At 53.7% G+C, this 14079-nt stretch overlaps 1 protein-coding gene across 12 annotated transcripts in view; it reads left to right on the top strand.

Annotated features, from left to right (window-relative positions):
* Positions 1-14079, top strand: part of CAMTA1 (calmodulin binding transcription activator 1) — an 838283-nt gene that overhangs the window by 758887 nt on the left and 65317 nt on the right. For all 12 annotated transcript variants that reach the window (XM_084784667.1, XM_084784663.1, XM_084784662.1 and 9 more), the window contains one exon: positions 2610-2744. In XM_084784667.1, the coding sequence (XP_084640793.1) occupies positions 2610-2744 (135 nt within the window). The remainder of the gene's footprint in view (positions 1-2609; positions 2745-14079) is intronic.

Here is a 14079-nt window from a genome sequence, read left to right as displayed (position 1 = left end):
AACAAGGACAAACGGCGAGGATGTGCAAAGTGGCTGTCCCTTCTCAGGCATAGGGAGGCACAGGCCCTGGAGGCTGGAAGAAGCATGGCGTGGAGCCATCTTGGGGAGAGTGGATGAAGGGTGTCACAACAGGCGGAGTTAACTGTATCTGCAGGAGAAGCCAATGGTTTGAGATAAATTATGTCTTTAAAAGATGATTCTGAGCTGGGTGTGCTAGTGCACGCCTTTAATCCTAGCACTTGGGGGCGGGGAAGGGTAGAAGCAGGCAGGTCTTTGTGTTTAAGGCCAGCCTGGTCTACATAGTGAGTTCTGGCCAAGGCTACATAGTTAGACCCTGTCTCAAATTTTATATATACATATATAAGTATATATGTGTATATATAAATTATATATATATAATAATGAGTGGATGGGTTAGGAGGAACAATAACCTAAATAGGAAAGACAGGGAAACAGGGCTAAGGGGGAACCTATCAAGAAGAAAACTCCCAAGGGAACTTCCTCTAGGGGTGCTCAAGGCAGCACCCCCACCCCAGGCCTATTGCAGTAGGAACAGACATGAGATCTCTTGGCATCAGCAAGAGGCCATTGTGTCAGCACGGGCAAGGTGTGGTCATCAGAAAGAGCAGAAACAGAAGTGGTGGAGACAAGAGGCGTGGTTGGAGCCAGGAACTCCTGACTGGCTCTCTGAGGAAGAGAGGAAGTCAAGGAATCCTGTAGGTACTGGGCCTAACACCTTGAACTGGCAGGTTCCCCTGCACTGCGTCTCTGGGGAGGGTGGAGTTGCCTGGGAGTCTGCCACATGCAGTAGTCGTCTGAGCTGTGCAGAAGCCAGGCTGGTGACATAAGAGCAGAGGCCAAGGGTCCTCCACTAGGACACTCGACACCAAGACTACAGCTTCTTCCACTTTGAGAACAGAGCTCCTCGGGATCACAAGGAGAAGAGTCCCCAAAGCCCGCCCTTCCTGTCGGTACACCAGGCACATCCCTAGCAGAGAACAGAAACCACAGTCTTGGAGTTTTGCCCAAGGATGTGGGATGGCAGATGACTCCAGATATCGTCGGGGAATTCCTGTCCAGAGAAGCCCTACGGGAGGACCTACATGGCCCCCTAATACCATAGAGCCCATTTTTTTTTACAGGCTGTGTCCAGGAGCAGAGCAAGAAAACTCACAGGTCACACTTGGGCAGTGAGGTCCCTGACACCTGCTTTCTGCACACACCTCAGTTGGAGAGAGGCCATGGCCAATGAGTTGGGTTTCCCGTTGGAAGCAGGGGGGGGGGGCCCACAGATGTCCTTTGAGGGAAGCCAGAAGCTTCACCCTGTCCTCGGGAACAGCTGACTTGGATGGCTTCCTCAGGCCCGTAGGCTTCTGAAAGCCAGGAGCCCAAACAGTAACCTGATCCCCGTGCGTCCTCCCTGGAAATCCGGGGCGGGTGCGGAGAGACCCTGAGTATTGGTGTCCCAGCTCCAGGGAAGCGGTGCCCAGAAAACACAGCTGATCCCTATCAGGGATGAAGGCCCGGGTTAGCTACTATTGCCTGCAGGATATCTGTGGGGACCACAGTGCAGCCCCCAAGATAGCAACAAAGATAATTTTAATGGAGCGGCCTCTACCCTGGGCAGATGTAGGTCTCTGACACCAGCTGGCTTCTCTCCTGTTCCTAAGGAGAACATTTCACCCATATATTCCACTCATTTGGGAGTCTTTTGGTTGGTTGGTTGGTTGGTTGGTTGATTTGGCTTTTTGAGACAGGGTTTCTCTGTGTAGCCTTGGCTGTCCTGGACTCACTTTGTAGATCAGACTGGCCTTGAACTCACAGCGATCCGCCTGCCTCTGCCTCCTAAGTGCTGGGATTAAAGGCGTGCGCCACCATGCCTAGCTCGTTGGAAAGTCTTGAGCCCCGATTTTGCATTAGAACGTTCCTGCTTTCCCAAAGTCATTGGAATGAGGTGCAACATCTGTGCTAACATCTTGCCACAGCTCAGTAGCTAACCAAGCCCACAGCATCTCAGCCTAACAGGGCCACAGCAAGAGCCACAGATGAAACCCTTGCTGTCATCAAGAAGCCAGGCTCCTAAAAAAAACGTTGAGGATGTTACATAAAGTGACTCAGGACGTGGCTTGCGAAGGGGCAACAGAAACACAAATTGCCAGATGTACCTGGCACTGGGACAGATGGATGGGACAAGCCATCTGTGAGGAACTCAGGTTCCTGCCCATCCCAGGGAGCACAGGAACAGACAGCTAAAGCGGGGAGGCCTGTGGGACATGGCAGCACACACCTTTAATCCCAGAACTCGGGGATTGAAACAAGCAGTTCTGTAGGAGTTTGGGAACTCCTGGTCTATGTAGTAACAGGCCAACTAAGGCTATATAGTGAGAACCTGTATCAGACAGACAGATAGACGGACAGACAGACAGAGGTTCCTCTGGGGATCCCAGATGCCTGCTGAATCTAGAGCCAAGAATTTGTCCAGAAGTGTCACACTTGGGCTTTGTGGAATAGGTGGGCACAGGCTAGGTGGATAGCTGGTTGTTAGCTGAAAGAGGGGTAACATGGAGGGAGCCCCCTCACCCTGACCCCCCTCTCTTTCTGACTTTCAGCCCATGACACGGGTCTTGTGACCCTACAAGTTGCCTTCAACAATCAGATCATCTCTAACTCGGTGGTGTTTGAGTACAAAGCTCGGGCCCTGCCTACACTCCCTTCCTCCCAGCACGACTGGCTGTCCCTGGACGGTAAGGATGGTGGCCTTGTCACCTTGTTGGGCATAGAGGGAGAGGGAGAGCTGGTATATAAACATGAGGGAAAGGAACTGGCGGAGAGGGGCAGGAGGGGGTGTCAGGGTCGGCCAAGGGAAGACCCCCTGAGTCCTCCCATCGTCTGAGCACACACTACTGTGTAGCCTGCGTCCGGCCACTCATTAGCCCTATCTGAATTCGGCCTCTCTTGGCGACAGATGAGGTATGTGAGGCTGGCTTGTGCCTGTCGCTCCTGCCAAGGTGTCTGAGTGATTAAACAAGCTCCCCCCACCCCCCAGGAGCTGTGAGAGTCCAGCAGCAAGTCTGGCTACTATGCCCCTCCAATGGGGCTGCTTCTGTATCTACTACAAGAAGAAGAGGCGGTCCTGGGCTCATGGCCCTGCCCCATACCACCTGGAAAGGAGAGCAGTGTGGGTGCTGTGGGAGTACCTGAGGTCTTTAGCCAGGCCTCCTATGGGGAGCTCACCACTCCAATCACCACAGTTTCTTGGCTGGTTCTATCTAAGGCTCGGCCTGGTGCAGCTTCTAGGACAAGCCCGGGCCATGCCTTTGGCTGAAAGTATACTGCAAAGGAGGAGGCAGGACTTGCTAGCCAAGCCAAGGAGGGGCAGGGGATCCAGGATTGCTGGCCTTGGCCTTGAGTTGATGGGTGGGTTTCTTTCACCCAGGGAGCAACAGAATCTCTGCTGAGAAAAAAAAGTGGTAAAAACAGGCTAAGGGTTGCAGGCTTAGCCGCTGCCTCCCTTCCCCTGCCTGGGCATGATGCAGGATGCTGTAGAGTTGGCAAGCCCTGGGTGAGGTTTTGCAGAGGGATCACATCCAAGACATAGGCCTAAATGCCAGGGCAGTTCATACAGGTGACACTCTGTGGGGTCCCTTTGGTGGAAGCCACTGCGGTCCCTAGGTGTTGAAGGGCTGAGTGCCTCTTAACCACAGTAGCCATGTTGCCTTCTGACCTCAGCCTTCCTCCTCCTGTTGGCTGCTGGTTCATACCCTACAGGGCTTTCTAAACTTCTCAGTGTGTTCAGCCCAACCTTGTCCCTGCCCCTGTCCCCACAACCACAGGGTGCCTGGCAGCTGCCCTGGCCCATGAACCCTCCAGAGCTACTCCCAGAGGTGGTTTGGGGTCAGCAGGCATCTGCATTCTGGCAGCACTGCCCGGGAGCACCGTGCTAGTCTTGGCAGCATCGCTGGCTCAGGCTGGAGCCAGTACGAGCTGATGACCTGCAGTGTGTAACAGAGAAGGGCAGGGTGACCAGGGGCTCCTGTTCAGGAAATCCGGTTTCAGTTTTGCAGAACCAGTGGGGAATGGAGCAGGGAGCTCTGCAGAGCCTTGCCTCTCCCAGAGTGACCCCATCAGCCTCATTAAGGTTGAACCCAAGGTTGTTAGCACCGCTGTAGGGTCCTGTTTTGAAAGCTAAACGGTGACTTCGAGCGCTCGAAACATCTGCTGGTCCTTGGAAGCCCTGAAAGCAGGGATACTTGTTAGTTAGTGTGGATGGCTAATGGATGACCACAGAGGGTGCTTTGAGAAGGCAGTAGCCTGGCTCCCTCATTACAAACTCACTCCTGTGTCCTAGGCCTGCTTCCCAGCAGCCTCCTTTTCCAAGACTGAGTTCTCTCCTCTGTAGGCACAGTCCCTTGGTACAAAACAGGAGAGGTGGCATTAAGGCATAGGCATCTGAGCAACTTTGGCTTTGTAGTACCATCCAGGACCCAGTTAGGACCCTAGCTACAGGCGCATAGAAACCACTCTGAGGATCCAGGCTGATTTTACCTGGTTGCTATCCACCAAGGTCCAGAAACACCACTGAGGGCCCTTGTGGCATTCCTTTCCTTTTGGGGTGTCTGGCAGTTCTTTCAAGTAATGACGGGGGTGGGGGGGAAGGTGGGGTCTGCTGTACTGTGAAATCCCACCTGGCAGAGAATCTGGGAGCTTCCCAGCGGTTCTAAATCTCCTAAATGAATGCGCTTGGTTTGCCCACCGGTTCACCCTTCTGATGATCGTTGGGGGAGGGGAGCAACGCCGAGACACAGCGCCAGGGGCATAATCTGCCCCAGTGCTGGAGACAGCAGAGGCAGCCAGCAGGAGGGCGGGGGTCTCCCGGCCTCCCGCCAACCGGTTGGCTTGGCAGCAAGCTTTGTACGGAGGCAGATTCAGCAGCGGCCAGGCCGGTAAGCCTCTCTCTCCTCTTCTCTCCCTCCCTCGCGTCAACACAGCTCAGTCCATGCAGCGCCATGGTCACTGGGCGCCTTCTCCATCACAGCTCATCAAACAGCAGGGACCTGTGTGCAAAGGCGGAGGTGGGGGGAGAGGGGGATGTGGAAACTGCAGCACCCGGAGATCTGGGGCAACGCGGGTGGGAAGCGCGCACGCGATGCACACACACACACACACACGCCCCCCCACGCGCGTGCGCGTCGCCGCAATGCGGGGTCTTTTCGCGCAGTGGCTGGTGACGTGTGTCCCATAGGGTTCTAGTGCACAGTGGCTGCTGCAGAAAAAGCGGGTGTTCATAAGAAGAGCGCGCAGCCGTTCCTAGCACAGAAAGCGGACACGATGCGCAAAAGCGTGGCGATTGCGGGCTGGTAGCTTTGATGTCCCTCCTCCTGGCACCGCTCCCCCCCTCGGACTCTGGAGAGCGCTCTTTGCCCTTCCCCTGCCTTAAATCCAGGGACTATTGGGGGGACGAGAATTTCTGCCTTTACCACTTTCAAACTAAGGACTTGTTTACCAGATTCTAGGCCAGGTGGGGGCGCCTGGGCCAGAGCGCAGCACACTAGCGCGCACAGGGCGCGTGCACACAGCAGCTGCGGCTCCGCCTTTGTCTGCACCGCAGTCTTTGTCCCCGCTGCAGTCTTTGTCCCCAATGCTCAGTCTTTGTCTGAAACGCAGCTTTTGTGTGCGCAGCCCCGCCCAACAGAAAGCTATTTTCCTGTAGGTGGGGTTCTGTGGCTCAGGACTCCGTGTCCCCAAATCTCCGCTAAGGCAAGGCAGAGAGAGAAAGGGCTTGCAGAGGGGGTGGTGCAGATGCCACAGCAAAGAGCCTTCTGGACTGCCAGGCCTTCTCAAGATGAGTTTCCCTACGGGGCACTGGGGACAAAGCCATGTCTGCTGAGATCCCATTGCACAGGCAACCTGTGATAGTGTGCAGTATGTGGTTGTGTCACGAACGTATAGACACCTGTGGGTGCAGACAAGACCAAGGGAAACATTTATCAACCCTGGAGCTCCAAAGCTCCATTGAGGAAAGGCCACTTAAAGGCTGAGCAGGCAGGCATCAGTCAGGCTAAGAGGGATGAAAAGAGTGCCCCAGGAGGAGAGACAGAGGGGAGGAAAGCCTCCATCTTGGTCCAGGCTCTGAGTCCTGCCATGTTGGGTCCAGATGTAAAACAAATGTCCAGGTCATTTGCACAGCTCCCCCCGCCCCCCCCCCACCCCCAGGATGGTCCAAAGCAGTAAGGCTTGCAAGTGTGCATTGCTCCAGGCTTAAAGTAGGCAAGCCATGAGGTTTGTTTCCCAGGAGGCTGGCTGGGTAGGGCTTTGGGGGAAATGCCTCCTCTGTCATGAGTCCAGTGGATGGATACACACGTGGCCAGGGCTGTGCCAAGATCTAAGGCTATCTCATCGGCAGAGAATGAGTCCAGGCTAGTCACCATTCCTGAGAAAGGCATGGGAGGCAGACACTCATCTGGCCAAGGACATTGGGGTGACCTACAAGTAACCTAAGTGACCACCCCTGGAAGGAACAGTGAGTGAAACCTGTGTCTAGCCTTTTTCCACTGTACCATCTTAGTCTCCCAAAAGGTGGGCTGACAAGACTCAGAGACGCCCTGCCCCCACTCCTACCCCTGCCGGCTCCTTGAACTTCCCTAAGCTGCTTAGGCTGCTGCTCTGCTTCTCCCACAGAGCCCAGAGAACAGGAATGCGACATGGATGCAGCTCTCCTGGGCTGGTCACCTGGATGAGCCTGCTGACTTCACCCTAGGGAGGGAGGGAGGGAGGGACCTTGTCATCTCTGGCAAGGAGGAAGCTGGGGCAGGGAACTGGAGCTTGGTTGTCCAGGTGCCTGCTTCCCATGCCAGCCTCAAGCAGAGGGCAGCTCACAGGGCAGAGGAGATTATTTTCTGGCATGCTTGCACACACACACACACACACACACACACACAAACACACCTCCTCCTGCAGCCTGGCTTTGGCCTGGCATTTGGAAGACTCAACCCTTATCTAGAGCGATAAAAGCAAAGGCAAGGTCTGGGCTCCTAGCTTAGTCTGGTCTGACCTACCCTCTGTGCAAACAGATGGGAGAGGTGTTAGCATTCTGCTTCAGTCTGCCTACCCGTGACGTCATTGCTTACCTGCCATGGGGGCGTGACCTTGCCCAAGGCCATATAAAAGGACAAACCTCCAAAGGGCTCTCTCTCTCTCTCTCTCTCTCTCTCTCTCTCTTTCTTTCTTTCTCTCTCTCGTACCCCATACCCCCATTTTCCTTTTTCCCCCATTCTCATTTAATAAACCCCTCTGCAACATAATATCTGCTGCCTGGTACTTTTGTATATCTTATCACCTTATACCTTACTGAATTATTCTTTAAATATAACAAGAGGTGCAGCCGCCTCCGAGCTGCGATATTGGTTGCTGTGAGCAGGTCTAGCCCTGGCGTGTGGTTCCCTCCCTGGCTGGCTTCTGACTCCAGCCTATGCCCGCCAGAGCTGGTAGCAGATACACTGCATACAATCCTCGGACTACGGAAACCTAGGAAGCTTGAGACCTCGCCTGCAGTCTGGCTGTGCCGATCTCTCCTGAGAGGCCTTTTGGGCACTTCTTCACAAGATGGCACTCTAGAGGCCTTCTGATGAGTGGACCCAGGTCTTCTTAGACCAGTCTGTGGTCCCCACTGTCCAGTCCCCCTTGCCATCGTCCTCATGGGGCCTGCTGGGTGCCATGAAGAAAACATATGGGTAGACAGAGACCCAGAAGTGTCCAAAGATGTCATTTCCCCACATGATGGAGGAAGAGACAAAAGTTAATCTTATAAATTATAGCACAGAATACAATATTCACAAGAATTTGTTTGTTTCTTAAGAAGGTCTCACTATGTAGCCTTGGCTGGTCTGAAACTCACTATGTAGACCAGGATGGCCTAAACTCATAGAGACCCACCCACTTTTCTGCCTTCTCGTGTTAAGATTAAAGGCATGGGACACCACACCCAGTCTACACTATTTTTTAAGACAACAGAGGTTAATTATCTTGACTTAGATAACAGCTTCAAATGTGAGCGTGGTTAAACCTGGAAGCCCAGGGTCATTCTCTCCTGACTTGTAGGGACACTGTAGACTTACTGTCACCAGAGCTGGCCAGTAAGTGAACAAAGGCCAGTGAGCAAAGAAGCCCCCCTCCCCACTCCCCGGAGCTTTCTAAGTCTACCTGGGGTGAGCTTTGAGCAAACAAACACTTGTAAGTGTGGGTGCTTCTGTGTATAGCGGTGATCTGGGAGACAGAGATAGTCACAGAATTTGTTTGAGTCAGCCTTACAGTAGAGTCTTGGTGCCAAGTGACGGGAGGAGTGTCCCCTCTGAGCCCAGCCAGTGTCTTGCTCTATGCCATGTCCTCATTGTCAGTCCTTCCTGTTCTTTGTGGGGTCCACATCACAGGTTGAGGGGGGTGGCTAGCTTCCTTTCTGTTGCTGTGATAAAACACTTGGACCGAAGGTAACTCAGGGGAGGGAAACATTTATTTGGCTCATACTTTATTTATGTATTTTTTTTGTGGGTTTTTTTTTTTTTTTTTGAGACAGGGTTCCTCTGTGTAGTCTTGGCTGTCCTGGACTCACTTTGTAGACCAGGCTGGCCTCGAACTCACAGCGATCCGCCTGCCTCTGCCTCCCGAGTGCTGGGATTAAAGGTGTGCGCCGATGCCAGGCTGGCTTATACTTTGAAGCCACCTCCCATCACCGTGGGCAGGCAGAGCAGGAACTAAAGCTTGAAGCAGACACCATGGAGGAAGGCTTCTTACTGGCTTAGCTTAGCTTTCTTTACAGCCCAGGGCCACCTGCCCAAGAGATCACCTTGCCCGCAGAGGGGTGGGCCCTCCTACATCAGTTAAACACCAAGACCATCCCTTACAGACCGGCCACAGGCCAGTCCCTTAATGGGACAGTCCCCTTGCCTGTGATTCTAGGCTGTGTCAAGTTGGCAGTTAAAGCTAAGTAGGGCAGAGACGCAGGTCCAGCTGCTGGGGCCCTGTGCTCTGTTGCATGGTTTCCTAAAACTGAGGGTGAGAGTCTTGTCAGCATCCAGACAGGGGAGCATCATAGCTATGGAGGCTCCTAGTCAGCCATCTGTTGCCCCTGGACCTGGGAGCAGGGTAAAGTAACTTCCTACTGTTTGCTTCTGGAGCCACACTGAGTGGCTTTGCATGGAGCCCCTCCCTGTGCCTTCTTACGGCACTCTGCCAAGAACGGCCATTTAGGAGGAAGGCCAGCCCCTACAGAGACCACGAAGAAGCCACCATTGCTGTTCAGCCCAGCCACTCGGGCAGAAAGCAAGGAATGCATCATGGAGAAGGCCTGGGAAGCTGGTAGATGCAGGCTGCGTGGTGGACCTGGCTCGTAGCCACCGTGTGTGTGTGTGTGTGTGTGTGTGTGTGTGTGTGTGTGTGTGTGTATGTGTGTGTGTTGCTCTTCAGACCTGGGGGGGGGTGGGGGGCGGGGAGGCTCTGATCCTCCAGTAGGGCCCCATCAGCAACTCCTCTTTGCCTACTGAATTCTTCTGCTCTGGCTACTATATAGTTATTATAAATGGCAGAAATGGGAGCCTGAGGTCCAGACCAGCAGGACCAGGCCCCCCCTTAGAGGATGTAATAAGTTTCCCATCATCTCATCCGAGGGCAAATGGCTGCCAACACCCTTTGCCACCTGATATAACGTGACAACTCCAGTCCCTGCCTCAGCTGCCATGTGGTCATCTTCCTTCTACGTGTCTCTGTTTTTTTCTGAAAGGGGCCATCTACTCCACTGTGAGCTCATCTCACTGTGAGCTCATCTCACTGTGAGCTCATCTTAACCGGTCATCTCTTGGCCCTACTTCCGAATCGCATCACGCGCTGGGGTTCCAGTCGGAAATCCCGCACACCGGCTCTCGAGCTCTTCGTGAGGATGTCCAGGGTGGTGCTTTGAATGAGAGATCCCCCTAATCTCTGGCGTTTGAATACTTGGTCTTCACTTAGTAGACTGTTTGGGGAGGCTCAGGAGGCAACAAGGAGGCCCTGTTGGAAGAAGTACATTACTAGGGGTGGACTTTGAGGTTTTAAAAGCCTCTACAGCCGGGCACGGTGGTGGTGCACACCTTTAATCCCAGCACTTGGGAGGCAGAGGCAGGTGGATTGCTGTGAGTTAGAGGCCAGCCTGGTCTACAAAGTGAGTCTAAGACAGCCAAGACTACACAGAGAAACCCTGTCTCGGAAAACAAAAACAAAAACAAACAAACAAACAAAAAAGCCTCTGCTATTCTCTGTGTGCTCTCTGCTTCCTTGTGGTTGAGATGTGAACGCTCAGCTGTTCTGCCATGTGCCTGCCTGCTGCCACATGTCCCTGATGTGACAGTGATAGACTCTTATGCCTCTGGACCAGAAGCCCAAATAAACCCTTTGTTTTATCCCAGCAACAGAAAAGCAACTATTGCAAACACCCAGTGTGGTCTCTGCTCTCTTCAGCTGTGCTGAAGGCAAACTGAGGTATAGAGAACACGGAAGCCTCAGGAAGGTTTGTTGGCCATGGGACTCTGACCGGATGCGGTGAGGTATGCAGTAGGGTGCAACCTCGCGCTAGAAGCCGTGCCCCCAGCAGTCTGTAAAAGAAGTGACGCTCTACCTAACAGTGAGCATTGATTTTGTGGACACTGGTGTACCCTTGGGGAAAGCAAGCTACCGCGGGGACAAGGATGCTCTCCCGGTTGTGGGACGCAGGACAGAAAAGGCACTGGCATCCAGTTTCTGCCCCCCCCCCACGTCCACATTCCACATCCCGTGGACACGTGGACCAGCATAGCCCTTGTCACTGTAGGTGCTTCTTGACCCCACATGACCCTTAGGTCCTATGACCCTGCTGATTGGTCCTTCCCCTTTTGAAGAAGCTCTTGTGTCCCAGTCTCTGACCCTTCATACTCTCCTTCAGCTCCTTCCAGCTCCCCTGCCTGTCACTAGCTCTTCCTTCTAGAAAGTTCTATAAGTGCCTGTGTAGCTGGCTTATTTCTTTCTTTGTCCACTTTCCCTGAGGACTCAAGCTGGCTCCAGCCCACTGTGTTATCTACCAGTATGTTTGCTGTTATTGTTGCTTTTTGGGGGGGAGCGGTTCGAGACAGGGTTTCCCTGTGTAGCCTTGGCTAACCTGGACTCGCTTTGTAGACAGGCTGGCCTCGAACTCACAGCGATCCTCCTGCCTCTGCCTCCCAAGTGCTGGGATTAAAGGCGTGCGCCACCATGCCCGGCTCATCTACAAGCGTGTTAGTGGCTTCTTTCCCTTGCTCTAACCAAGGAAGGATTTTTGTTGTTGATTTTGTTGCGGTGGTTTCAGAGGATTTCATCTCATTGTTGTGGGAAGGGCACGTGTGGTGGTGAGAGCTTAATGTGGTGTCCAATCAGGATGCAAAGCACTGAGGCCAGGAGCAGAGAGAGGTATAGCATACAAGGCCTTTCCCCAGCTACCCACTTTTTGGTTTTTGTTTGTTTGTTTGTTTGTTTTCGAGACAGGGTTTCTCTGTGTAGCCTTGGCCATCCTGGACTCCCTTTGTAGACCAGGCTGGCCTCGAACTCACAGAAATCCGCCTGCCTCTGCCTCCCGAGTGCTGGGATTAAAGGCATGCGCCACCACCACCCGGCCAGCTACCCACTTTTAGCCAGGCACACATCTCAAAGGTTTCATAAGCAAACAGCACCACTGGGATGGACACTCAATATTCGACACAGAAGCACAGAACACGGTGACCACCCTCAGTGTGTCTTCCCAGATCTCTAACGGTCCAACTGCTCAAAGGACACAACGCCATTCCGACTTCTCCTGGGCAGTGGCGTGCCCCCAATGTGACTCAGAGCCACGTCCGTGCTGCTTGCCACTTCCTGTCTTTCTTCCTGGCCCTTTTTGATGAACTCCAGAAGAGACCCCTGCTCATGCCCATAGGCCAGCTCCAGCCCCGTGCTCTTCTCTCTTTCTTCCTATCCTCAACACCACTGTCATGTAGCCCAAAATAGTCGTGCACGTCCTCGCCCGTCTCCTGGCCTCCTTCCCCTGGGGCCGTTCATCCTTCCATCATCCAGGAAATATGTGCTAAGCCTCTGCTGGTGCCAGGCACTGGTCTAGGCCCTGGAGAGTCTTAATTCTCCCCGGGGAGTTTATATTCCAGTGGGGAGAAAGACAAAAAGACCAGTTGCAAATTAAAAACACCAGCTGGCAATGCGCACTGACTGAGCAGAAACCTTGAGCTAGCTGATCTGGGAGGAGGTTCCAGGCAGGCATGCTAGGCTGAAGGCCAAAGGGGGGGCCTCTACGTGAAGGTGGGATGCGTGTGAGGGGAGACAGTTCAGCTCACAGGAGCACTAGGCGCACAAGGCAGAAAGAGTCAAGAACGCAGTCGCCGGGAGGGTGGGGACTAGCTTGCACATCCCGACATATGTGAGGAAGAAGGAAGGTGAGGTAGGGGAGGGGAAAGCAGGGAGACTCAGCTAGAGGCCAGCAGCTGCAGGCCCCAAGAGCGCCATCATCGTCACTGTAGGGAGCGGAACACGTCACCCTAAGGTTGGTAGGGAGCTGGAACCCATGAGCTCAGGTGTGTGCTAAGCAGGTGAGGTGTGTATGTTTAGGTGAGTGACATGGCATGCTCAGGTGTGTCTGGAGAACGAAGAATGTCCCCACCTCCAGCTTCTGTCCCAGAGGCCAGGGCATCAGCTTAAACAACAGATGCTAGTGACTCTGACAGAACTTGTCACAGTCTGCAGAGACACTGGCTTTGAGCGACATTTGGAGGTAAAATCAGACAACCTGCTGGGGATTTGGGGGTGAGATGAGAAAGGGAACGAAGTGGGTTGGTACCCAGATTTGGGCCTTTAACAACCAGAGGGGTGGTGGCTTATTTACTGAGGTGGAAAAGTTTGGAGAAGCACATTTGGGAGCTGAGGGGGGGGCAGGGGGGACAGAGGGGGAAATGTAGAGTTTGGTTTGGGTGTGATTAGGCAGGGACACTAAGGTCACAGTTGGCTTCGAAGGTCTAGGGCCAATGGAGAATAGAGGTCACATTGGGGATCATGAGCTTATGGGCAGGACTGTGGTGGCTATGCGTGAAGCTGTTGTGGTAGCCATGGCTAGACGTGGTGGCGGTGGTGGTGGTGGCAGTGGTGGTGGTGGTGGCAGTGGTGGCAGTGGTGGTGGCGGTGGTGGTGGTGGTGGTGGTGGAGGTGCACACCTTTAATCCCAGCGCTCGGGAGGCAGAGGCAGGTGGATCTCTGAGTTTGGGGCCAGCCTGGGTCTATAGAGCAAGTTCCAGGACAGCCAGGGCTACACAGAGAAATCCTGTTGTTTCATTGTTTTTGTTTTAAAGCAAAACAAACCAGCCTAGCACTTACCCATACGCAGAAGAAGGGCTGGCAAAGAGGCTGTGTGGCCAGCGAGGTGGAAATTAAGAAGAGCCAGAGGGTGGGATCCCAAGGAGGCTGGTCACACGGAAAAGGGAAAGAGCATTCCAGCCAGGGGGACCCATGTGTTGGAAGAGTCTAGAAGAGTCAGGAGCAGACCAGAGTTGGAGAGCTCAGAGTGGTGACCAAAACTTCAGACCTGATAGTGCTAGGCCTGTCTCAGTTCAAAGCCACAGTCTGGGCATGAGCCACTCAGAGTTAGCTAGCGGGAAGGCCCTGTGCCACCCTCTACTGCACAGCTGGAGGGAAAAATCCAATTTCTGCTTCTCCGACCTTATACGTTATCTGCTAGGTCTGTGGGCACAAGGAAGATAGTCCCTAAGCCCTTGTCTGCCCAGGGTCTCAGAAGGACCCCCTGCTCTTTATTCCCATAGTGAACTAGAGTTGAACTCCAATCAGGAGCCAACGATTTGTTCTCCCCCAAATAGCATGCTGATGTCATGCTAGGGGAGGCAGCTCTAGTCTCTGGGCCACTGGGTGCTTCTGGAATTCAGGGATCCTGAAGGTAGGAAGACTGCCCATCAAGTGTGCAGCGTGGCCAGTCCACTTCACGGTTTGGCTGCCTTCTATGGGCTTTCCTAAGCGCCGCTCCAATGACCCATCTCTCAGAGAAAGTGTGGAGAT

The sequence above is a fragment of the Acomys minous genome (genome assembly GCF_964271855.1).
Source record: "Acomys minous genome assembly, chromosome: 6".
Taxonomy (NCBI): Eukaryota; Metazoa; Chordata; class Mammalia; order Rodentia; family Muridae; genus Acomys; species Acomys minous.
This window is presented reverse-complemented; position numbering and strand designations above follow the sequence as displayed.